Below are 26,936 nucleotides of genomic sequence, written 5' to 3' on the forward strand. Positions count from 1 at the left end.
CACATTTTCTCCTGCATTATGGTAATTTGTGTACTTTATTACCATATTAAAAGTTTCTTGATAGAAACTGATTTTTATAATGTCTTGCCTGATGTCTGTCATATGGGTGGGATTCAATCAATAATTTTTAAAATATATTTTATTGATTTCAGAGAGAAGAAGGGAGAGGGAGAGAGAGATAGAAACATCAATGATGAGAGAGAATCATTCACAACTGCCTCCCGATACCCCCTTCTGGAGATCGAGCCCACAACCCAGGCACATGCCCTGACCAGGAATCGAACCATGACCTCCTGGTTCATGGGCTGACATTCAACCACTGGGTCACACTGGCTGGGCTCAACCAATAATTCTTAAATGTGAAAGGTTGTGTGAAGGAGTGAAAAGATCACTAGAATGGAAAGGTAGTCTTGGGCTTAATTATGGCTATGCTACTAATCTAGGAGACTAATGGTAGAAAATAGAGCAGAAAAAAGAGGCACCAATTTTTTTTAAAAAAAAAACACCTTCAAAATAATAAAGAAGCAAAGTTGATTTCTGTCTGAGCCCATGATCCCTTAGATCTTTTTTTTTTTTCCCTTTCCTCCAAATCTGGGAATAGTCATTGCTACACTCACTGCTCACTACTAACACTCTACCCACAGAGACATAGATTTTATTGAAATAACCAGATATTTGGCATAAATGTATGTTTCCAGCCTTATTATTTTCAGCCTTATTATTTAGCCTTATTATTGCCTTAGTTGTCCATATTGCCTTGCTAGATTTGACTTGTCTCCATGGCTTTCCTCTTTTGGATAGCCTTAAGACCTTTCTGTACTTGGCTTTTATTTCCTGTGCACTGGCATCATTCTCCTTTTATCATGTTACAGTTTTCAGCTCAGGATTCTCTACATGATTATATTCTACTATCCTTTTCTCCCACCCACTTTTGTCTGCCTCAAAACAGTGAAGGATGCACTGAGGTGGTTAACTTTCAGCCTTTTAGTTGATTTCACACTTCAGATTTCATTTCTGTAGGCTTGATGTAAGTAGCCTGTTATTGGCAAATCCATCACAATAGTAGGCAAAATGTGCTGAAATTACCACCACTTAGTTAATTTCTGAGTTAAAAATGTCCTCTGTAAAAGGGTCAGCTCCAGTTAAAATGCACATTTAAGTACCTTGGTGCCATTGGAGGTCATTACACAAGACCTTCCCAGTACATCAGTAAGAGAGGTTAGCTAATGCTTTGACTTTGAAAAGTCTGGAGCAGAATCCTAAAGGAATGGGGACACAAAGTGGGGAGTTATGGAAGTAAACATCTAGGGCATGGAACTGCCCACAAATGTCAATTCAAGGCTAATTCAAGAAGTAACTAAGTCAATTTAGGGTCTAGAATGAGAACTCCAAGTAGTTAGTGGGAAGTTACCACATTGATATTGGCGAAAGATGCCCTTTACTTTCTTCAATCATCTGTGCTTTAAAATATTGACTAGACCCTGAGAGCTGTTGCTGTTTTTTGACATATCTTCAATGGAAGCCATTTTTCTCCTTATCTCTTTTCTCAATCTTTTCTATTCCCTGTCTCTTCTCTCACTCTCCCCACTACTTCTTTCTTTTCCATTTTTGACATTTTCCAAAGTCTTAGTTTTCATCCCAGTCAAAATTTGGTGCTCCTAAGTAAACTTTGAGAACTACTAATCACTGATGTAGATTTTGGAGAAAATTCCATTTATAATGATTTTTTTTTCCTTTTAAAGCATCAATTTCTCTCCACATTAACTTGATTGCTAAGGGATGTTGTGTTTGTACTTCTGTGTATAGAACTGAGAGAGTTGAGAATCCTGTTTTGATTGGGTAGATTTTGAGGCAAAGCTGCTTCTTTTGGTTGAGTCTCCTTACCTACCACCTGTCTCAGTGCTTTTCTTTCAAATAGTTGTGCTGTTTGCTAGAACTGTAAACACTGCAGCTTACATCTGTCTAACCAGATGGAGTGTATTTTGCAGGAGTGTTAACTGATTCATGCACTGCATCAAGAAAGCAATCTGTGTTAAAACACTGTGACATTGCAATCTATTGTGTGTTGAAACCTGTTTGTGTATAGAGGGTTTGATTCTTTGCCCTTGCCCATACCCTCACCCACTGCTCCATGTTCAAGCCCTGACAAGCCTTAAATAAAAAATGTATACTGTCTGTGACAATGGGAGAAATGGGAAACTGAGAAGGAAAAATTCAAAAGTGGCTTCTGATAGCTGAGTTCCCTATTTTTAAAGTGCATGATCTTTCATAGGGAAAAAATATCATTGCGGGGAAGCTTCACACATGGAGAACTAACTAAATTTTCATTTTATCATTATTTCACTATATTTTATAGATAAAGTTGGTTGGAAGTGTTTTGAGAGTGTTTTACACACTGTGTGCCCTAGTCTCACAGAATTCCTAAACAGTTTCCTGAGCATAAACACAATTATAGACCGTGACTTTAAACTTGAATTTAGGAACAGCCCTGAATGTTTTATGATGACACCCATTTGTAGCAACAACACTCAGTGGCTTTCTTTGTACTTTTGTCCTCGTATAGAAGGGGGTATGCTTGTTGCATAACAGTGCATTAAGGTCTTCCCTTGTTGCCTACTAGTAGCTATTCATTTATTTCTAGCAAATGTTGTATGTATCATTCAGGCAGTAACATTGAACTTAATGTCCATTTTGTGCAATTCACTGTTTGAATGCTGTACACAATATAGAGTAGCTCCATTTGCAAATGATGTTAATACTTATTTTGACCTATTTTCCCTGCAGGAGTAATAGCAAGGGTAATAAACTGAGTTGAAGCTGCCATAGAAGCACATATAATTGCCTCAAATTACAGGGCAGTTTCTAAACTACAAAGCCACTGAAACCACAAAGGCCCTCTTCCAACTCCTTTCACAGTTCTGATAAGCAGGACCATGAGTGTCCCAAATATCTGGATGAGGAAAAATATTATTCTGTTGGATTATGGTGATGGCTCAATACTTTTAACTACAAAATTTTTGTTTCAGTAAATATTATTTGGCTCCATTTAGCCAGAATTTGGATAACTTGGAGTTTGCTCAAGAAAACAAGAGGGGAGGGAATTTGAGCTCTCAACATCTTATGTACTCATAGGGGTTATAAACAACAGGATTTGGGGAAGAACCTTTGGAGTAGTAGTCATGAGTTAGCAGAGCATGGATAAGAATTAGCTAATGTCACCCTAGCTGGTTTGGCTCAGTGGATAGAGTGTTGACCTGTAGACAGAAGGGTCCCAGGTTCAATTCTGGTCCCAGGTTCAATTCTGCCCGGGTTGTAGGCTTAATTCCCAGTGGGGTATATGCAAGAGGCAGTCAGTCAATGATTCTCTCTCATCATCTATCTCTCCTTCTCCCTTCCTCTCTGAAATCAATAAAAATATCTTTTTAAAAAGTTGGAAAATTATTTGGGTATACATTTCTACTTTTAGAATGAATTCAGAATAAACAGGAGCAGATATTTCTGGGATTGAATGAATATTGTTTTAACCTTGACACTTTAGGATTGAAGAATTCTATGAACAAGCTGCAACATTTTTCAGGGCAAATGTTGAACCATGGGGGAAGGAAACAACAGATATGTTTCCTTCTACAATAGTAACAAAGAGATTACTTCTGGATTTTATTAATATAAATATTGTTCATGGCACAGTTGTGACTTTTAGGTCACTATGAAGACGTGTCCTATCTTTATAAATATATCATGAGAGTTGGCCAGCCAGGGAGGAACTGCAGAAGGGTCCCAGGGCATATCCGGCCCATTTCACTCAGTCCTGATCGGCCCGACCCCAGTAGCAAGCTAACCTACTGGTCAGAGCATCTTCCCGCTAGTGGCCAGTGCATGTCATAGCGAACTGTTGAGCGGCCTTAGCTTATTATTAGCATATTACGCTTTGATTGGTTGAACGGCCAGCTGGATGACCAGACACTTAGCATATTAGGCTTTTATTATATAGGATATATTTAAAAACAAACCTCCTAACAAACAAATATCCAGGACCAGATAGCTTCACTTGTGAGTTCCACCAAATATTTAAAGAACAATTAATACCAATCCTTCTCAAAGTTCTCCAGAAAATGGAAGAGGAGAGAACTTTTACAAAATCATATTTGAGGCTAACATTATTACCCTGACACCAAAACCAGATAATTATACCACAGGAACAGAAACTTATAGGCCAATATTCCTGCTCAACATAGATACAAACTTCCTCAAGAAAATATTAGTAGGAAACAACCAAGATGGTGGCATAGGTAAACACCTAAATTTGCTGCCACACACAACCACATTAAAACTATAACTAAAAGACAAAACAAATACCATCCAGAACCACGGGAAGGCTGACTGAGTGGAAATTTTACAACTAGAAGGAAAGACAAAAGCACATTGAATCCGGTAGGAGGTGCAGAGGTATGGAAGTGTGGAGGTATAGAGACACGCATGAAAGGGGCTGGCAGCTGGGTATGCTGTTGTCTTTTTCAATAGGGAGGAAGAAACAAGCTCCTGACTGCTCTGAACTCCAGCTCCGGGTGATAATTTGGGGACCCAGACTCATGCAGAGAGAAACTTGACTATGTGGCATCGGGCTGGAATGTGAGGGCGGCTTTCTCGCAGAGGTGCTTGCAGAAGTCATTGTTCCTACACAGGACGCAGGACACAGACCCTGGGACCTCTCCAAGGCAGAGAAGACTGGCAGCCTTTGTGGTTTGCTCCACCCTGGTGATTCCCTGAGACCCTGCCCCACCCAATTTACAACCCCACCCAAGCTGTGTGCAGAGGCTTTTGCATATAAATGGCCTGGCCTTTCTATGCCTAAAAACCTGGGCAGAATCAGTGAGCACCAAAGCCCCACTGAAGCAAGTCCTGTCCCATAAGGGTGTCTCCAGCACAGAAGTTCTCCCATTATAAATGAAACTGGTCCTCACAGCCAATTGGCCTGGAGGTCAATTCCACCCAGTGATACCAAGAGCAATCAAGGCTTAACTACAACAAGACTGTGCACACAGCCCACAAAGGAGTGCACCAAGAGTGTCCACCCCAGGTAATTAGGGAGGCTGAGCCACTGGGCCCTATAGGACACCTAACACACAAAGCCACTATATCAACACAGGGAAGCACCCAAAATGCAGAGACAAAGAAACAGGTCACAAATGAAATAAATGGAGGAAAGCAAACTATTGGATATAGAGTTCAAAACCACGATTATAAGGTTACTCAAGAATCTTCTAGAAACCTCCAAGAAATATAGTGAGACCCTCAAGGATATGAAAAAGGACCAATTAGAAATTAAGCATACACTGACTGAAATAAAAATTATTATACAGGGATCCAATAGCAGACTAGAGAATCCCAAGAATCAAGTCAAAGATTTGAAATACAAAGAAGCAAAAAACACACAACCGGAAAAGCAAAAGGAAAAAAGAATAAAAAATTATGAAGATACCACAAGGATCCTCTGGGACAACTTAAAGCATACCAACATCCGAATTATAGGGGTGCCGGAAGAAGAGAGAGGGCAATATGTTGAAAACCTATTTGAAGAAATAATGACAGAAAACTTCCCCTACCTGGTGAAAGAAATAGACTTACAAGTCCAGGAAGCACAGAGAACCCCAAACAAAAGGAATCCAAAGAGGACCACACCAAGACACATCATAATTAAAATGTCAAGGGCAAAAAACAAAGAGAGAATCTTAAAAGCAGCAAGAGAAAAACAGTTAGTTACCTACAAGGGAGTACCCACATGACCGTCAGCTGATTTCTCAACAGAAACTATGCAGGCCAGCAGGGAGTGGCAATAAATATTCAAAGTGATGAATAGCAAGAACCTACAACCAAGATTACTCTACCCAGCAAAGCTATCATTTAGAATTGAAGATCAGATAAAGAGGTTCACAGATAAGAAAAAGCTAGAGGAGTTCATCACCCCAAACCAGTATTATATGAAATGCTGAATGGTATTCTTTAAGAAGAGGAAGAAGAAGAAAAAGGTAAAAATAAAAATTATGAACAACAAAGTGACAACAATTACATATCTATCAACAAGTGAATCTAAAAATAAAGTTAATAAAAAATCTGACAAACAGAATAAACTGGTGAATAGAATAGAATCAGGGCCATAGAAAGGGAGTGGACTGACAATTCGCAGGGGGAAGGGGGTGTGGAGGGTGCGGGAAGAGACTGTACAAAAACCGTACACCATGGAGGAGGAGAGTGGAGGTGGGGGTAAGGGCAGGGAGTGGGATGGGAACCAGGTGGAGGGGAGCTATGGGGGAAAAAAGAGGAACAACTCTAATAATCTGAACAATAAAGATTTATTTAAAAAATATTAGCAAACCAAATTCAAGAAAACATAAAAAGGGTCAAGGCTCAGTTGGTTGAATGTTATCCTGTGTGCCAAAAGGTCTCTTGCAGGGCACATGTCCAAGTTGTGGGTTTGGTCACAGTTGGGGTGATTACAGGTTACAGGAGGCACCCAATTGATGTTTCTCTCACACATTGATCTCTCTCTCTCTCTCTCTCTCTCTCTCTCTCTCTCTCTCTCTCTCTCCTCTTCCTTCCTCTCTATTTAAAAATCAATAAAACATATTTTTAATTAAAAGGTCATTAACCACGATCAAGTGGAATATATGCAGTGTTTGTTAGGATGCAAGGATGGTTCAATATCCACAAATTAGACAATGTGATACACCACAGTAACAAAATGAAGGATAAAGACCATATGATCATCTCAATACATGCAGAAAAATCATTTGACAAAATTCAACATTCATTTATGATTCTTTAAAAATTCAAGCCAAGTGAGGGTAGAGGGAACATACTGTGATGTAATAAGGCAATATGTGACAAGCCCACAGTTATCATACTTAATTGTGAAAAGCTAAAAGCTTTTCCTCTTAGATCTGGAACAAGACTAGAATGCCAACTCTCACCACTTTTATTCAACATCGCATTGGAAGTCCTAGTCAGAGCAATTAGGCAATAAAAAGAAATGAAAGGCATTCAGATTGGAAAGGAAGAAAACTGTTACTATTTGCAGATGACATGAGATGACTGGTATATATAGAAAACTCTAAAGACACCATAAAAAGTCTGTTAAAAGTACTAAAATGTTTTAGTAAACTTGCAAGATACAAAATTAATATAAAAATATATTTTGCATTTCTGTACGTTAACATTGAACTATCAGAAAAAAGAAACGAGGAAATTAACCCCATTTATAAATACATCAAAAACAATAAAATACCTAAGAATAAATTTAACCAAGGAGGTAAAAATCCTATACACTGAAAACTACAAGGTACTAAAGAAAGAATTTGAAGAAAATACAGATAAATGGAAAGATACTCCATGCTCATAGAAGAACTAACATTGCTAAAATGTCTATACTACTAAAATCAATATACAGATGTGCAATCCCTATCAAAATTCCAATGGAATTTTTCACAGAAATAAAACAAATAATTCTAAATTTTGTATGAAACTGTAAAAGACCCCAAATAGCCAAAGCAATCTTAAGGAAAAAAAAAAAAAAAAAAAAAGCAGGGAGCACCATGCTCCCTGATTTTAAACTATATTACAAAGCTGTAGTAATTTAAACACATATAGATCAATTTAAAGAATAGAAAGCCAATAAATAAACCCATGCATATATGGCAAATTAATGTAAAACAAATAAACCAAGAATACACAATGAGAATACACAATAAAATAACTAATATTGAAAAAATTGGACAGCTGCATGCAAAAGAGTGAAACTGGACTGTTATCTTATGTCATACACAAAAATTAACTCAAAGTGGATTAAAGACTTGAATGTAAGACCTAAAGTAATAAAACTCCTAGAAGAAAATATATAAGGTAAACTCTTTGGCAGTAGCCTTAGTGATAAAATTTTGAATCTGATACCAAAAAATAAAGGCAACAAAACCATAAATAAAAAGTGGGAATACATCAAAATAAAAAGCTTTTGAACAGCAAAGGAAACCAAAGTAAAAATGTAACCTACTGAATGGAAAAAATATTTGAATTAATGTATCTGATATGCAGTAATATATAATATATAAAAGGAACACAATAGTAAAAAAAACTGATTAAAAATGAGGAGATCTGAATACTCATTTTTACAAAGAAGGCGTACATATGGACAACATGCATATGAAAAGATATTCTACATCATTAATCACCAGGGAAATACAAATTAAAACCACAATAAGCCCTAACCAGTTTGGCTCAGTGGATAGAGCGTCAGCCTGCGGACCGAGAGGTCCTGGGTTCGATTCCGGTCAAGGGCATGTACCTTGGTTGTGGACACATCCCCAGTAGGAGGTGTGCAGGAGGCAGCTGATCGATGTTTCTATCTCATCAGTGTTTCTAACTCTCTATCCCTCTCCCTTCCTCTCTGTAAAAAATCAATAAAATATATTTTAAAAAAACACAATATCACCTCATACCTGTTGTAGTAGTGATTATTAGAAAAACAAGAAATAGCAAGTGTTGGTGAGGATGTAGATAAAAGGGAAAACCTGCACAGTGTTGGTGGGAATGTAAGTTGGTGCAGCCACTATAGAGAATAGTATGGATGTTCTTTAAAAAGTTAAAAATAAAATTATGATCCAACAATTCAACTTCCTGGCATTCACCCAAAGAAAGTGAAACCAGTAATTTGAAGGGGTACGTGCACCCTCATGGAATATTACTCAGCCATAAAAAAGAATAAAATCTTGCCATTTGTGACATTAGTGGACCTGAATAGCATTATGCTAAGTGAAATATGTCAAACAAAGACAAATATCATATAATCTCTCTTGTATGTGGAATATGTGGATGGATGGACAGATAGATGATAGATAGATAGATAGATGATGATAGATGATAGATAGATAGTAGATAGATGATAGATAGATAGATGATGATAGATGATAGATAGATAGATAGATGATGATAGATGATAGATGATAGATGATAGATGATAGATAGATAGATAGATAGATAGATAGATAGATAGATAGCTCATATATACAGATTAGTGATTATCAGATGTGAGTTTTAGGGGGTGGGAGTAATGAGTGAACTTATTTTTTTAGTTGAAATAAATTGACAAAAAATCTTTGTGATGATGATGTTCTTATGCATATATCAAATCAGAAAATCTCTTTAATGCCCTTTGGCAGCCAAATAACTATTACCCCTCAATCAAATACAAAGATTTGGGGCCTAACACTCTACTGTACTTTGTGGGGGTTATATAAACCATGTTTCTTAATAATCTTGTCAGTTATCAAATAGCACTTGACAAACTTTTTAAACTTTTTAAAACAAATCTAAAGTTGAAGTCTGTAGAATTATTTTAAAGACCTCAAACAGGTTGCATCTCTTTCTTTGGCAATCTTTAGAAATAAGTAAATTTTCCTGACTGATAAAGTGTGATATGGAGGGTGATTGATTGACATGTTGCAATATATGCCCCCAGCTCTACCCACCCACCACTACTACTAGTCAGTGCTAGATTCTCTCCCATCTCAGCCACGCCTCTAAATCCTTACTGCTCTGAATCTATTTATCCCTTTGGTATTGTTGACTTTGTTGGTGGTGATGAAGACTAAAAAGGGAATCAATTAAAATACTTCTGAATAAGAACCAAACAATGATTACTTCCCATCTCAAGCACTGGTTTAGAAAAGGCCCTGCTTAGAGTCAGAAATACAGACTTGCTAAACTTTTAAGTCTTCTCTAGCACCATGTCTTTGTTTTTCTGCATAGACACAATACTGACAAAAACTATACTGCTAGCTATACTGTCTCATCCCCCAACAGCATAGCACAAAGTACTGCTGAGTGCTGTCTAGGGCTGCAATCTTGGTGACCTTGAAGTATCACTTGTTTGTTTGCTAGGAGAAAGCTGGAACCCAAATGAATGAGTAGAAGAACAAAACTGTGAATGAAAAACAAGGTTTCCAAGTGGACATGTGTATAGTGTGTGCCTTACAAAATATAATTGAAAAGGAAGAAATAATGCCCTGGGAATTATGTGGTTTAGCTTTGCCATCAGACAGCAAAGCAAATAACTAGAAGGACTATGTAGAAACTGCTGAATAATCCAGTCTTTCCACAACAGTTTCCTTAACTGCATAATTAAAAATAAGTTTTTAACCTAATCAAACTTACAAGGCTGTCAACGACTGTCTTGTATTCTTTCTGGGGAAAAACATGGTAATAACTGCCACAGAATGATGGATTTTTCCACCACAGCTTTCACAAGTGCTATTCTAAATCATTTGTTAAGGTTTAAAATGTGTAATACCCAAGAAATTAATCATTACTGCAATTCAGGGCTAGGCTTTCAGTGCCTTACCCACCCTGAGCTTTGCCTCAGACCATTAACGAACAAAAATTAGTCATAAAGAATTAAGCTACTAATGGCTAATTTCTTAATGATTACTTCTGTCTTCATTTAAACAGGAGTCTATTTAAAACATTTTTACCCTGATATTTCTGATACAAACAGGTGCACTCTTGCATTCTCTTTTTATCTCTCTTCTTTGTGGTCACTCCCAATTTTTTTCTCTTCTTTAGTAGCTATGCTTTCATACTCAGCATTATCTCATAGCCTTTGCTCATGGTATACACTGGATCCACCCTGCACTTCAGAATCTGCTTAAATTCTGTGCCATTTCCATTATCCTATTGACAATCTACCTCTTCTAGGAAGCCTTTCCAGTTACTCTACTCATTATTCACCCAACTATTATCCATTAAAAGGTCTTATATACCACCCATTGTGCTAGGCACTAGATATACCTAATGAAAAAATATATATTCCAAAATAATTTTCATGTTTCACCTGATTTTATTGATGGAGTAGCTAAATCCTTGGTATAATGTTGTGTTTGATAACTAGACTTTATTGCCTTAATGTATTTTCCATTATAATTTTCTTTCTGTAATTAATTTATCCAATGTACTTTGCTTATCATTGTCAATGTGGTTATTTACTTATAAAGGGTTTGAGAAGACTGAACCCACTTAAGGCCATCATCTGTTCCCTGCTCTACCATTACTCCTCTCCTTACTCTCCCTTCCACATCTACATCTGTCTCCTATATTTGCTAACAGACATTATAATGAACAACTGAAATAGCTATTTATCTCCATTTGAGCAGGTCCAAAGTCAGAGAACAGACCTCTAAATCAAAATTGGAAATCATGAGATGCTGTATGAAAAAAGAAAGTATGTTGGGCTGGTTGGTCAGTTAGAAGTCAGCAAGGCTATGTCCCATGTGATCCAGATACTGGCAATTTATAATTTTTATCTGTAATTACTGGATAACCTATAGTTTGATTCCGGATCCTCAATGTACACATTGACATTGCTTTCTTTCATTTGAGATACTGCCCCCCATCCCCCGCAAATTAAAAGTAATATAAAATGTGGTATTTGACTTTCCAAAATAAATTGGAGGAGTTTGGTGTTTAATGAAAACTAGTACAAGTTCATTCATAAACAAGAGAGTTACTTTAATATATATATATATATATATATATATATATATATATATATATATATATATTTTCAAGATTTTCGTGCATTGGTTTTTGTTTAAAGCAGGCACATACACCCTTTTACAATTTTTTAAATATGTTACAAGTATCCTAAATTCAGAGATATGCCACATTTTCTATTTATAGTATAAATTCAGGATGGTAATATTCAGCTTGGAGCCATTGAACAGTAATAGCACAGTAATAAATGGTTTTTCCTAGAGAAAGTGGACTAAATAATGCTGCTTATTTGATTATCTAAATTAATTCATTAAGAACACAAATCTTTGCCAAATTGAAATAAACACATTGAGGAATTTATGTTCTCTCCTGAGTTATTTCAAATGGTACTTGAAAAAGAACCCATGTTTCTCCCAATTACTATAGTTTTACAATCTGAGAACATAGTTGTGAGAGCATAAATTAGCCAGGAAAAATTTTTACAACTCTCACATGGTATCAAGTATTTATTCTTTAAAAACCTTGAAATTGTACTTAGACTGTATTTGGAACCCAATAATTTAAGTTAACCAGTCTTTGCATTTGATTCTCTATTTTTTTCAGATGTATACATCTTAAAAACTGTAAATTTCTCCAATAAAAGTTTGACTTGGCACTCTTTTCACCTCTCCATTCCCTACCCTACCTTATTTATTCCCTTCACACATTGAGAAAAACTTCTCACTTACCTTTACCTTGCTTTCCATTCCAGGCATCTGCTACCTTCATTATGGCTGAGGAATGACCGCTCCTGGAACTCCTCAGATTCTAGCCCTTTCCTTCTTCCACCTCTGCTTCCATGAACACTTTACTATTTATTGCTATTCTTGCAGTTATCTAATCTGATCATCTAACTCATGCTAAAGTGTTAATGGCAAACAATAACTAAATGTGTCTTTCTCAGAGCTAACATTTGAATAATCAGGGAGTTTCATGACTAATAAAATTAAGGAAATAATAAATGATTTTTATAATTTGTAGCAGGTTGTGAGATGGAGGGAGGGATTTTTGGAGTAGTTTACCTTCTGTTGCCCCTAAAATTATCCTATATAATAAAAGGGTAATATGCAAATTGACCCTAAAGTGGAATGACCAGGAACGACTGGTCACTATGATGCACACTGACCACCAGGGGGCAGATGCTCAATGCTGAAGCTGCCCCCTGGTGGTCAGTGCACTCCCACTGGGGGAGCTCTGCTTAGCCACAAGCCGGGCTGATGGCTGTGAGTGCAGCGGCAGTGGCGGGAACCTCTCCTGCCTCCTCGCCAGCACTAAGGATGTCTGACTGTGGCTTAGGCCCACTCTCCATGAGCTCCTGGGCTGCCAGAGGGATGTCTGACTGCCACCTTAGGCCCTATCCCCCAGGGAGCAGACCTAAGCTGGCAGGTGGACATCCCTCAAGGGGTCCTGGACTGTGAGAGGGTGCAGGCCAGGCTGAGGGACCCTCCCACCCCCCGAGTGCACAAATTCCCATGCACCAGGCCTCTAGTATCATATAAGTTGCATCTATTAGTAACTAAACTTGATGACAAGACAAGTATTTGCCTGAGGTGCAGATATAGATTATTTGATTCCAAATATCCATAGGCTTGAACCTAGAATCAAGAATAGCTACAAAGCATTGTTACTAGAAATCACCTTCTATTATTTAAATATGAGAGGGCCTATGAATGTATACAAAATATTTAAGCAGCATTTCTTGTCTTATAATATGAATGAAAGCTTGTAGAATTTTATTCTTCTTGCTCTGTGATGCTTGATAATTAAAAGGTCATTCTTTGCACACAAAGTCTGTTTAAGGCAGTGGTTCTCAACCTTCCTAATGCAGCGACCCTTTAATACAGTTCCTCATGTTGTGGTGACCCCCAACCATAAAATTATTTTCGTTGCTACTTCATAACTGTAATTTTGCTACTGTTATGAATCATAATATAAATATCTGATATGCAGGATGTATTTTCATTGTTACAAATTGAACATAATTAAAGCATAGTGATTAATCAAAAAAGCAACATGTAATTATATATGTGTTTTCCGATGTGTTTTCTGATGGTCTTAGGCGACCCCTGTGAAAGGGTCATTCAACCCCCAAAGGGGTCTCGACCCACAGGTTGAGAACTGCTGGTTTAAGGGAACATTGTTATTCCAGTGCAGCTAGTGGCTCCTATATATAAGTGGTATAATTGATGATATAAAAACATATAAAATCTCCCACATTTATATTTTAAGGATTTCCTTGTGATTTTCATGTATAATATTCACTAAGGTCAGGTGGTAACTGGGAGGATATTTAACTCTCATTCTAGAATACAAAACCAAACTACTGTCTTAGAATTTTTATGTGTGTTTCCAACAAATGACTTTTTGAACTAATTTGTTGTAAAATATACATTATAATTGAAAAAAGGCACATTCTAGAAATTGAATTTGCTGGTCCTGGTTAAGTTCTCATTTGTGAGACAATCTGTTTTTTGACAATATGTAATGTACTTAAGCTAAGGAGATAAAAAAATAACACAAAAACAGCTTCTATATAATCAGTGAACCACAAGATGGCACCACTGAATAATCAGTTTATCTCAAGATGACTTTAAAGTTTGCTAGATAAATACTCAAAAATCGTGTTATCCCTTTTCAAAGGCAATGAAAGTCCCTTCTAACGAATAGAGTATGAAAATGAAAAATAATAACTTTACTGTGAAAAAAACTTATCAGACATCACTTAAATCAAGTGACCAAGTATAATTATGTGACCAGTCATGGTCATACTATGTATCCCTGACATGATGTGACGAGAACAGCACTTAACCTCTGTGATGCTCTTTTACCAAAACCATAATCTCACTCTATTTTTGAGAAAATTTCAGACAAACCCAAAGTGAGGGACATTCTACAAAATACTTGACCAGTACTCTTCAAAAGTGTCAAGGTAAAAAAAAAAACAACAACACACAACAGGAAATAAGACTGAGGAACTGTCAGTTTGGAAGAGCCTCAGGAGACATGACAGCTAAATTGAATGTGGCATCCAAGTTTGGGTCCTACAAAAAGGACATTAGTAGAAAAACTGTAAAAATCCAAACAAAGACTACGATATAGTTAAGAGTATTGTGTGTGTCTATGTGTGTGTTCATGCCACTGAATGGGCTCTGACTACTAGTGAACCTATAAATGAGAAATATACACAGTGTCCACATAAGTCAGATCCTGTAGAATCATAAATATGACTTATTTTATGGAGTTAATCTCAAATTTGATTTTCCTCTTTTCATGCTGCATTTTTTCCACCATTATTATCTTTTCCAAATAATTTTGCCTTCTCATGATGTGTCTGAAGTAGAACAACTTCAGTATTGTCATTTTTGCCTCCAGTGACATTTTAATTTGTTTTAGCATGCCTACTTTTTCTTTCTGGTGGTCTAGGTGGCTGTAAAGTTTTTCTCCAGCACCATGTTTCAAATCAATCATATTTTTCCCTCTTAGCCTTCTTCACTTTCCAATTTTCACATCTGTACATAGTAATAGGGAATACAAAGGTATAAATTATATTAGCCTTGATTTCTAATGACACATCTTTGCTCTTGGTGATTTTTTTTTTCTAATTCTTTCATTGCAACCATTGCAAGTCTCAGCCTTCCTTTGATTTCTTGTAAGAATATTGTAAGAGTATTGGACCAATGTTAGTTTCTTAGTTTTGACAATTGTACCATGGTCAGTTACTCTGTAGTAGCTTTGAAACCATTCTCTAAGTCTAAAATTATTTCAAAATTAAATATTACAAACTCAAGATTCAGAGGGAACTCTCTGAAAGAGTAGTTTAGCAAGCAGCAATTTTACAATGATCTATTATCTTATGCTAGAGGCCTGGTGCACGAATTCATGCACAGGTGGGGTCCCTCAGTGTGGCCTGCAGAGATTGGGCCCCAGCTCACACCCCTTACCTTTCACAACAGCATGGATGGATATGGAGAGAGAAAGAAGCCAATCAGAGAAAGATAAATATCACGTGATCTCACTCATTTGAGTAATATATTGAATAACATAAACTGATGAACAAAAATAGAACCAGATCATAGAAGCATCAAACAGACTGTCCAACCTATGAGGGAAGGTGGGGGGTGAGAAGGTAAAAGATCAACCAAAGGACTTGTATGCATGCATATAAGCATAACCAATGGACACAGACACCAGGGTGGTGAAGGCATGTGCTGGGAGGTGGGAGTGGCCAGGGAGAGGGCAATGGGAGAAAAAGGAGACATATGTAATACTTTAATCAATAAAGAAAAAAATACCTTTAGTAAACTCATTCTAGTTCATACTGATCACTTATTTTTTAAGAGAACACACATTATCTGTTAATACTATGTTCTAAAACTTTGTTGGCTATCAGTCCATGTCTTCATTGTCTATAGGTTTGGGATTTCCTCATTCCCCTTAGGTTTTCAAGAACTTTGTCCACTTCCTCTCAAATCATGCCTACAAATACTTTTTGTATTTTGAAAATGAATTTAAATGATCGAGAAGACTTGATTATATTGAAAGCTTCTAAGATTTTTCTTGGTATCTCATTACTTATAATTAAAAATTTCTTCATTTTCTTCCAGTTTGAAAAATAATTTTGCTTGATAGAGAATGAAAACATGAGTTCAGACATTCTACCTTTTCTGTTATCTTTCAACATTATTTTATTTTGTTTAATATGTGAATCAGCCTTCTTCTCTGCCCTCATCCTTTTCTTCTTTAGAAACTTCTAAATCTCCTCTATGATCTACTTCCTATTTTCTATGATGCTTTAACTTCATTCTTGGTTTTCACTTTTTAATGTTTTCCACAAAGGCTCATGCTCTCTTTGCTAATCCCCTTTGTCTATGAGTCTGACAGTCCATATTTTTGTGATTTTTAGTTACAATCTGAGTCAGTGTACTGCCCTGTGCTGCTATAGGTTTACTTAGATGTCTCCATATTTCATATTCTCTCTCTGTCTCTCTCTCTGTCTCTCTCTCTCTCAATGAACAGGCTTTATTTTTTTTTAATTCTTTATTGTTGTAATTATTATACATGTCCTCTCCCCCCCCCATTTTTGTCACCCTCCAGTACTGGCCTTCACTTCCCCACTGTCTGTGTCTATTGGTTATGCTTATATGTATACAAGTCTTTGGATTATCTCTAACCCCCCCCCAACCCCCCCCACCATGCCTCCCCTGCCTTCCCTCTGAGGTTTGGTGGTCTGTTCCATATTTTTATGTCTCTGGATCTATTTTTGTTCATCAGTTTATGTTGTTCATTATATTCCACAAATGAGTGAGATCATGTGATACTTATCTTTCTCTGGCTGGCTTATTTTGCTCAGCATAATGCCCTCCAGGTCCATCCATGCTATTGTTGCAAATGATAAGAATTTTTTCTTTTTTACAGCAGCATTGTATTCCACAGGTTTTTAATCCATTCATCTGCTGATGGGCACTTAGGCTGTTTCGAAATCCTAGCTATTGTAAGTTGTGCTGCTATGAACATAGGGGTGCATATATTCTTTATGATTGGTGTTTCTAATTTTGAGGGATATATTCCTAGAAGTGGGATTACTGACTCAAATGGGAGTTCCATTTTTAAGTTTTTGAGAAAACTCTATACTGTTTTCCACAGAGGATGCACCAGTCTATATTCCCACCAGCAGTGTATGAAGGTTCCCTTTTCTCCACATCCTTGCCAGCACTTGTCGTTTGTTGATTTGTTGATGATAGCCATTCTGACATTTAAGACATTTATCAATTTCGAGTTTACTTTTATAGATGGTGTAAGTTGGTGGTCTAGTTTCATTTTTTGCATGTATCTGTCCAATTTTCCCAGCATCAGTCTTTATTGAAGAGACTGTCTTGATTCCACTCTATGCTCTTGCCTCTTTTGTCAAATATTACTTGAGCAAAATGGCTTGGGTCGATTTCTAGGTTCTATGTTCTGTCTCATTGGTCTATATGTCTGTTTTTGTGCCAGGACCAGGCAGTTTTGAGAACAGTGGCTTTGTAGTACATCTTGATATCTGGTATTGTGATTCCTCCAACTTTGTTCTTTCTCAGGATTTCTGCGGCTATTCGGGGTCTTTTTTTATTCCATATAAATTTTTGGAGTATTTGTTCTAGGTCTGTGAAATATGCTGTTGCTATTTTAATGAGGTTTTCATTGAATCTATAGATTGTTTTGGATAGTATGGATATTTTAATGATGTTTATTCTACCAATCCATGAACATAGTATATTCTTCCACTTGCTTATACCCTCCTCTATCTCTTTTTCAATGTCCTTTAGTTTTTTTTTAATATATTTTTATTGATTTCTGAGAGGAAAGAAGAGGGAGAGAGAGATAGAAACATCAATGATGCGAGAGAATCGTTGATCGGCTGCCTTCTGCGTGCCCCACACTGGGGACCGAACCCACAACCCGGGCATGTGCCCTGACTGGGAATTGAACCGTGACCTCCTGGTTCATAGGTTGATGCTCAACCACTGAGATACATAAGCTGGGCTGTCCTTTAGTTTTTGAGTACAGGTCTTTTACTTACTTGGTTAAGTTTATTCCTAAGGCTCTTAAATGTTTTGTTGCAATGGTAAGTGCAATTGTTTATTTAGTTTCCCTCTCTGCGAGTTCATTATTGGTGTATAAAAATGCCATAGATTTCTGGCTGTTAATTTTATAACCTGCTCCATTGCCAAATTAACAAGAGAGCCCACTGCATGGGAGAATATATTTTCCAATGATACATCTGATAAGGGGTTAACCTCCAAAATTTGTAGGAAACTCATACAACTTAACAAAAGGAAGATAAACCATCCAATTAAAAAATAGGCAAAAGACAGTTCTCCAAAGTAGACATACAGAAGGCCAAATGTATATGAAAATATGTCCAATGTCACTATTTATCAGAGAAATACAAATCAAACTGACAATGGGGTACCATCTAACACCTGTCAGAGTGGTTATCATCAACAAATCAACAAACGACTAGTGTTGGCGAGGATGTGGAGAAAGGGAACCCTTGTACGCTGCTAGTGGGAATCCAGACTGGTGCAGCCTCTGTGGAAAACAATATGGAGTTTCCTCAAAAAATTAAAAATGGAACTCCCATTTCATCCAGTAATCCGACTTCTAGGAATATATCCCAAGAAATCAGAAACACTCATCAGAAAGAATGTATGCACCCCTATGTTCATACCAGTCCAATTTACAGTAGCTAAGATTTGGAAACAGCCTAAGTGCCCCTCAGCAGATGAGTGGATTAGACAACTGTGGTACATCTACAAAAAGGAATACTATGCTGCTGTAAAAAGGAAGGAATTCTTACCATTTGAAACAGCATGAATGGACCTAGAGAGCATTACGCTAAGTGAAATAAGCCATTCAGTGAAAGATAAATACCACATGATCTCACTCATATGTGGAATCTAATGAACCAAATAAACTGATGATCAAAAATAGACCCAGAGTCACAGAAGCATGAACAGACAGTTGAACCTCAGAGGGAAGGCAGGAGAGTGTGGGTGGGAAGAGATCAATCAATGAATTTCTATGAATATATGAATAACCTGTGGGCACAAACAATGGGATGGTGAGTGCCTGGAGGGGTGTTTGGACAGGAGCAGGCAATAAGAGATTAATGTGGAAAAAAGGAGGACCTATGTAATATTTTCAATAATAAAGATTTTAAAAAAATAGACCCAGAGACATAGAAACATGGAAAAGACTATCAAACCTCAGAGGGAAGGCACAGGAGGATGGGATGGGGAGGCGAAGAGATCATCTAATGAACTCATATGTGTATATGCATAACCCATAGACACAGACAATAGGGTCATGAAGACCTTGAGGGGGCAGGGTGGAAGAGGTCAATGGGGGGAAAAAGGGATATATGTAATATTTTCAACAATAAAGGATATATATATATATACACACTAGAGGCCTGGTGCACAAAAATTTGTGCACTGGGGGGGGGGGAGGGGTGTTCCTCAGCCCGGCCTGTGCCCTCTCGCAGTCTGGGACCCCTTGGGAGATAACAACCTGCTGGCTTAAGCCTGCTCCCGGGTGGCAGAGGGCAGGCCCAATCCCTAGGTGCAGCCCCTGGTCAGGCTCAGAGCAGGGCCGATTGGGGAGTTGGGGCGCCGGCCCCTGTCATGCACAGAGCAGGGCAGATTGGGAGATTGCCATGCCACCCTCAGTCATGCTCAGGGTAGGGCCAATTGGGGGGTTGGGGCACCGCCCCCTGTCACACTCAAGGCAGTGTCGATGGGGAGCTTGAGGCGCCACCCCCTGTCACGCACAGAGCAGGGCCAATCAGGGGGTTGGGGAGCTTCCCCATCACACACAGAGCAGAGCCGATCAGGGGATTGAGGAGCTCTCCCCTGTTACTCACAGAGTAGGGCTGATAGGGGAGTTGGGGCACCGCCCCCTGTCGCACACAGAGCAGGGCAGATCAGGGGGTTGGGGTGCCGCCCTCTATCACCCACGGAGCAGGTCCGATCATGGGGTTGGGGTGCCGCACCCTGTCACACACAGAGCTGCAGGGCGATCAAGGGGTTGGGGAGCTCCCCCCTATCAGGCACAGAGCAGGGCTGATCAGGGGGTTGGGGTGCCTTCCCCTGTCACGAACAGAGCAGGGCAGATAGGGAGGTTGTGGCCCTGCCCCCTGTCACACACAGAGCCGCAGGGTGATCAGGGGGTTTGGGTGCTGCCCCCTGTCACGCTGATCCCGGCGCTGGGAGGCCTCTTGGCTCTGCTGATCCTGGTGCTGGGAGGCATATTACCCTTTTGCTATATAGGATAGAGGCCTGGTGCATGGGTGGGGGCTGGCTTGTTTGCCCTGAAGGGTGTCCTGGATCTGGGTGGTGGTCCCCACTGGGGTGCCTGGCCAGTCTGGGTGAGGGGCTGAGGGCTGTTTTCAGGCTGGCGGCTGACTGAAGCTCCCAACTGCTCCTTTTTTTCTTTCTTTTTTTTTTTTATTCTGGGCCAGATTCATCTCTGGCTCCAGCTCTGAGGCCTCTGCTGCTGAAAGCAGGTATCTGGTTTGTTTGGGTTCTACAATCGAAACACTGTATCAACTCCAGCTCTGAGATCCCGGCTGGCTGAAAGCAGGTTTCTGGGGTTTTGTTTAGCTTCTATATTTGCAACAATGTTTCAAACTGCAAGCTCAGAGGCCGGCAAGGCAGGCAGGGAATGTTGGTTTCCTCCCTCACTGAAGCAAGCAGCCTCATGTTAGCTTCAAGCTGCCTGGCTGCTGGCCGCCATCTTAGCTGGCAGCTAATTTGCATATCGCCCTGATTAGCCAATGGGAAGGGTAGTGGATGTATGGCTAATTACCATGTTTCTCTTTTATTAGGTAGGATATATCCTATCTAATAAGAGGATAATATGCAAATTAACTGTCACTCCATCACAAAGATGGTGGCACCCATAGCAGCTAGGGTGGCACACTGGCGGCATTGCCCTGGCAATGCAAGCCCAGTGTTCCATGCCCTGGCCATGTGGAGGGAAGGAGTGGCCTCTGGGAGTTATGCAAGCCCAGCATCCCATGCCCTGGTTACACGGAGGGAGGGAGGGGCCTCTGAGGGCAACACAAGACCATCTATATAGATATATATAGAGAGATATAGATGATATAGATATATATAGATATAGATAGATATAGAGGATATAGATAGATATAGATATAGATATAGATATAGATATAGATATAGATATAGATATAGATATAGATATAGATAGATAGATAGATATAGATAGATAGATATCTTTAAAAAAACCTCAACATCAAAACCAAAAAATGGGCAGAGTACATGAATAGATATTTTTCCAGAGAAGGCATACAGATGACCAATAGATATATGAAAAGATGCTCAGCATCATTAATCTTTAGGGAAATACAAATCAACATGACAATTAGATATCACCTCACACCTGTCAGAATGGCTATTATTAAAAAGACATCAAGTAACCAGTGTTGGTGAGAATGAGGAGAAAAGAGAACCCTTGTACACTGTTAATGGGTTTATTCATTGATGCAGCAACTAAAGAAAACAGTATGGAGGTTCTTCAAAAAATTACAAATAAAGTCAAAGTAAGTAGAAGGAAGGAAATAATAAAGTCAACTCTTTTAAGTAAACTACTGTACAACGCAGGAATTCCACTTCTGGGTATTTATCTGAATAAAACATGAAACATTAATTAGAAAAGTTACATGCATGTCTGTCTATGGAAGTATTATTTACAATATCCAAGATATGGAATTAATCTAAGTGTTCAATGATAAAATATTACTCAGCCATGAGAAAGAATGAAATCTTGCCATTTTCAACAATATGGATGGACCCAGAGGGTATTATGCTAGTGAAATAAGTCAGGCAGGGAAATACTTAATATCAAATGATTTCACTTATATTTGGAATCTAAAACAGCAACACACACACACACACACACACAAATAGGAACAGACTCATAGATACAGAGAATGAGCTGATGGATGTCAGAGTAGAGGGAGCTTGAAGGATCGAGTAAAAAATGATGAAGGGGATTAGAGATAAAAATTCCCACTTATAAAAGAAATAAGTTATGGGGATATAGTATACAATATAGGGAATGTAATCAATAATATTGTAAGAACTTTAGGTAGTGACACAAACACAGTAGAATACTTATCATGGTGATCACTTCATAAGGTATATAAATGTCAAATCACTACTTTGTACACCTGAAATGAATATAATATTATATGTTAACAATAGTGTAATAAAAAGGTAAACAAAATTACTCCATAAACTTGCTTGATTTTTTGAGTGAAATATTTTGTATTTCTTTAAAATGTTCATAATTTGCCTGGCCGGCATGGCTCAGTGGTTGAGCATCAACCTATGAACCAGGAGGTCACAGCTCAATTTCTGGCCAGGGCACATGCCCAGGTTGTGGGCTGGATCCCCAGTGGGAAGCATGCAGGAGGCAGCCAATCAATGATTCTCTCATCATTGATGTTTCTATTTCTCTCGCCCTCTCCTTCTCTGAACTCAATAAAAATATTAAAATTAAAATGTTCATAATTTAATCTTTTTGTTCTCTATATTATACCTTACATTTACTCTCCATATAGTATTTTAGATAAGCTACAGTGTTTGGCCTTATTTTATTGTAATGTTTTAACTTTGCTGTTTGACTACTTGATTCTATAGCCAGCATTTAATGTTTATTACTATGCTATGTTTCAGGGTCTCCATGAAAAAACTGGTGCATTTACAGCTGTTAAAGTGATGAATGCTCGTAAGGTAATATTATATCCTGTCTATATTTTATTCCCTTAATGGACAATGGTCTAAGGATAAACAGTTAAAAAGAATATTGTTTTTATAAATCATTATGTGTAATTATAATTATGTGAACCTGAATTTATTATATTTATCATTTAATTTTTTCTACCCATTAGTATATTTTCTTTATTATTAATTTATTATGCATTTATTTTGGCATGATGTAAGAATTAAGAAATCATGATTTTATATATATATATTTCTAGTTGATTATCTGTTTCCAGGGATATCAAAGAGGAGATTTCTTCTAATATTGTGTTAATCTTTCTGTGCTCCATCATATTATTTTCCCTCTCCAACTATTCTTTTTGAGAATTGAGGCCATTAGATTCTCAATGACAAGTAGAAGTAAAGAACTTGTCTGAGATACAAGTTTTTCTTATATTTTCTGACAGGTGAGCAAGACAGTTTAATTTGCACTGTTCCTGTTAACATTCATAAAGTTGAGCCACAGTTTATAACATATTGTCAGAGAATTTTCTAAGCACTGATTTCTGTCCTCTTTCTTTAGCATGAGTGCCTTACTTTCTCAAGATAATACTAGCATGAACATAGCAAAGGTCAAAGAACTTTCACTTTAATATACAAGGAAAATTCTCAAATAGTATGTTTGGAAACCATGCATAGTCACTGAACTGTTGTCTATGCCATAAACCAGGGGTGGGCAAACTTTTTGACTCGAGGGCCACAATGGGTTCTTAAACTGGACCTGAGGGCCGGAACAAAAGCATGGATGGAGTGTTTGTGTGAACTAATATAAATTCAAAGTAAACATCATTACATAAAAGGGGACGGTCTTTTTTTTCAGTAGTTTTATTCATTTCAAACGGGCCGGATGCAGCCCGCGGGCCATAGTTTGCCCACGGCTGCCATAAACTGTTCTTTTACAATTTGTGCAGGGAGTGAATTGCTGAATCTATTTAAAGATGTGCATGCTTTTTTTTGTTTGCCAGTAAGTGTCAAATGTTGCAAACCAATGTGAATTTTAAGGGATTTTAATGTTTTGTGGATTTATTTTGACCTACAAACCTGACATTCCAATAACCAATCTAGTACTATTTGAATGAGACTCCCTAAAGTACTTATTTCCTTATTTTATCTTGAGAGACCTTGACCCACATTTAATTTAATTTTTAGATACTCTAACTTTGAAATATTTAAAAATCATATTCTGCCCATACATAGTGTCAATTACATTGTTTTAAAGGGGAAATATCACTTTGTTAACATCAAATTATAATTTCTCAATAGGCAGTTAAATCTGTTATTATAAATTTGGTGCTAAGTTTCTGCATATATGAGTACAATGTTTTAGTTAAACCTATTAGCAAAAAATGAGAGAGGAATAATATTATGTTACTTTTCCATTTAGTGCTAAAAGAGCACGAAGTACTAAAGAGTAAATCATGTTCAGAGTGTACCAGTGGTTCTAATAGCATTTTCTTCTTGGTTTTGCAGACTCCTTTACCTGAAATAGGAAGGCGAGTGAGAGTGAATAAGTATCAAAAGTCTGTCGGTTGGAGATACAGTGTAAGTACTAAAAGTCCTCATTAGCCCTCAAGTAGTCTTCCCTTATTTTTCAACTTTAAATTAATCCCTTTGTGTTGTATTATCTTTAGAAGGCCACCACTAAAATATTCTTGTGTGCAAGTGACAACGTATTTATACCTTTTCACATATTCACAGACTCAATCATCATATTTGAACACTAGCATAAGTCAGAAAGCAGGGCCTAGAATAAATGGTTACTTCAACAAGTAAGTGTTAACTGCAGATGAGTAAACCCATCCTATCTAATAAAAGACAAAAAGGGTAATTGACCGTACCTTTGCTACGCTTCCCATTGGATAATCAGGGTGATATGCAAATTAACTGCCAAGAAAGATGGCGGTTAATTTGTATACATAGGCACAATGATGGGAGGCAAAAGGGGAAGGACGGAAGAACGGTGATCAGAAATGCAGGCGGCAGGCAAGAGCCGGATGGCAGGGCAAAGGTGGCCCTGGGGGCCGCTTTTGCCCTGACCCCCAGCCCTGGATCAGAGAACTGGCCGCCTTTGCCTGCCCCCAGCCGGTGATCGTGAAGGGAGACCCCTGGCCACAGGCACGGTGGCACCCTGGGCACTGGGTGCCCTGTGGCCCCTTGATCAGCGATTGCGAAGGGAGATCCTGGCCGCAGGCACAGTGGCACCCTGGGCACTGGGTGCCCTGCGGCCCCCTGATCTGTGATCGTGAAGGGAGAACCCCGGGCACTGGGTGCTGCCATGCCTGCGGCTGTGGCACTCACCCCAGCACCTGACATGCAAAGGTCGGGGATGAAATGACTTTTCCCAACCACATCTGCAAATATCCTGGGGATGGCATCACTGAAGAGTTCACAACAACTCTCTTACTTGGCAAGGAAGAAAAAAGTTGGCAATGGAAACAATCCCTTACATCAAAGTTAAGGTACCTCTGAGTAAAAAAGAATATTTCCAACATAAAGGAGGGAGCAGGCAAAAATAATAGGTTCTCATGACTTCCACTGAAGTTTGAGCATATGACAGAGTCAAAACAAACGTACAAATTAAAACAGACAGTGGACATTCAAATGACCTGAATCAACTGTCACTGTTTGTCCCAATAGCAGCAATGCTTATGTGATAATATAGTTTAACAAACATACAAAACAAGTCACATGATAAGAGAAGTTTGGCTTCTAAAGTAAATTGAATATGTTCTTTAAAAATTCTCATGTCCTCCCCTCTGACTATAATTCTTAATTTTCCAATCAGAAAATTACCCCAGGTGATCCATTAACATGTAGAACTCCAGTAACCTAACTTATTTAAAAAACAAACAAACATCCCAACCATTTTTAAAATATTTAAATTGATATTTTAGGGTTAAAATTATAAAAGATATTTAGATCCAAATATATTTTCTGAATAGAAAATATTTCAGTTTTTGATTTAAAAAAAATAAACATAAAAAAATATATAAGTGACACATTTTCCCAATGAACTCTGAATTAGTGCCTTTCCCTCTAACTTTATTCAAATTAAGAGAATCTATGGAGTTCCCTATACTGCACAAGTTTTAATGAAAGAAAATAAGATTTTCTAAGAGCATCAAATACATGTTTTCTTATTTACAAACATAAATACTCCTCTCTCTCTCTCTCTCTCTCTCTCTCTCTCTCTCTCTCTCTCCTCTCTCTCTCTAAAATATATTCATACTGATTCAGAGAGGAAGGGAGAGGGAGAGAGATAGAAACATCAATGATGAGAGAGAATCATTGATTGGCTGGCTCCTACATGCCCCATACTGGGGATCAATCCCACACCCCGGGCATGTGGCCTGACCTGGAATCAAACTGTGACTTCCTGGTTCATAGGCCAATGCTAAACCACTGAGTCACACCGGCCAGGCTCAATTCTTATTTATAAATTCATTCCAAGGACATATACAGCTTGAAAAGATTTGGAAGTAGTTTCAAAAAAACGAGCTTTTAAGTAACAAGAAAACAGCTATAGAAGAAAGTTTAAATTAAAAGAAAAAAAAATTTTCTTAAAATATTACAAAGGGTATTACATATGTGTCCATTTTATCCCCCCGCCCTAGACAGTCCCCTAGCCTCCCCTATCCCCCAGTGTCTTATGTCCATTGGTTATGCTTATATGCATGCATACAAGTCCTTTAGTTTAAATTTATTCAAGACTGGGAACATCCTCCATGAAAATGTGTACCTTGACTGTGGATGGCTGGGTGGCCTTATCACACCTTAGGAATTCAAATGCTTTTTACAATGAAAAGAAAGAGAGTTTCATCTCATTTCTCTCCCAGGGTAGATGTCTGTCAATAGAAGGTGGACATCAATAAAAGGAGGAGCTTGCACAATCAATCCAGAAAGTCAGCAATCTATGAATAATCTAGAACCCAGTATTTATCTCCTCTGCCACACACCCTCCCTCCCAGCCAGTGAGCAAGATAATTACTCTCAAGTCAAGCTAAGTGCCCCCCAGTTACAGTGGCCCAATGC

The 26,936-nt window shown here is 38.1% G+C and overlaps 1 protein-coding gene across 1 annotated transcript in view; it reads left to right on the forward strand.

Moving 5' to 3' along the window:
• NRK (Nik related kinase) overlaps positions 1-26,936 on the forward strand; it is a gene marked incomplete at both ends in the record, with an annotated part of 166,953 nt that overhangs the window by 62,649 nt on the left and 77,368 nt on the right. Inside the window, 2 exons of the mRNA XM_081115343.1 lie at positions 22,818-22,874; positions 24,375-24,446. Coding sequence (XP_080971469.1) covers positions 22,818-22,874; positions 24,375-24,446 — 129 coding nt within the window. The remainder of the gene's footprint in view (positions 1-22,817; positions 22,875-24,374; positions 24,447-26,936) is intronic.

This window comes from Myotis nattereri, assembly GCF_964212035.1.
Source record: "Myotis nattereri genome assembly, chromosome: X".
NCBI lineage: Eukaryota > Metazoa > Chordata > Mammalia > Chiroptera > Vespertilionidae > Myotis > Myotis nattereri.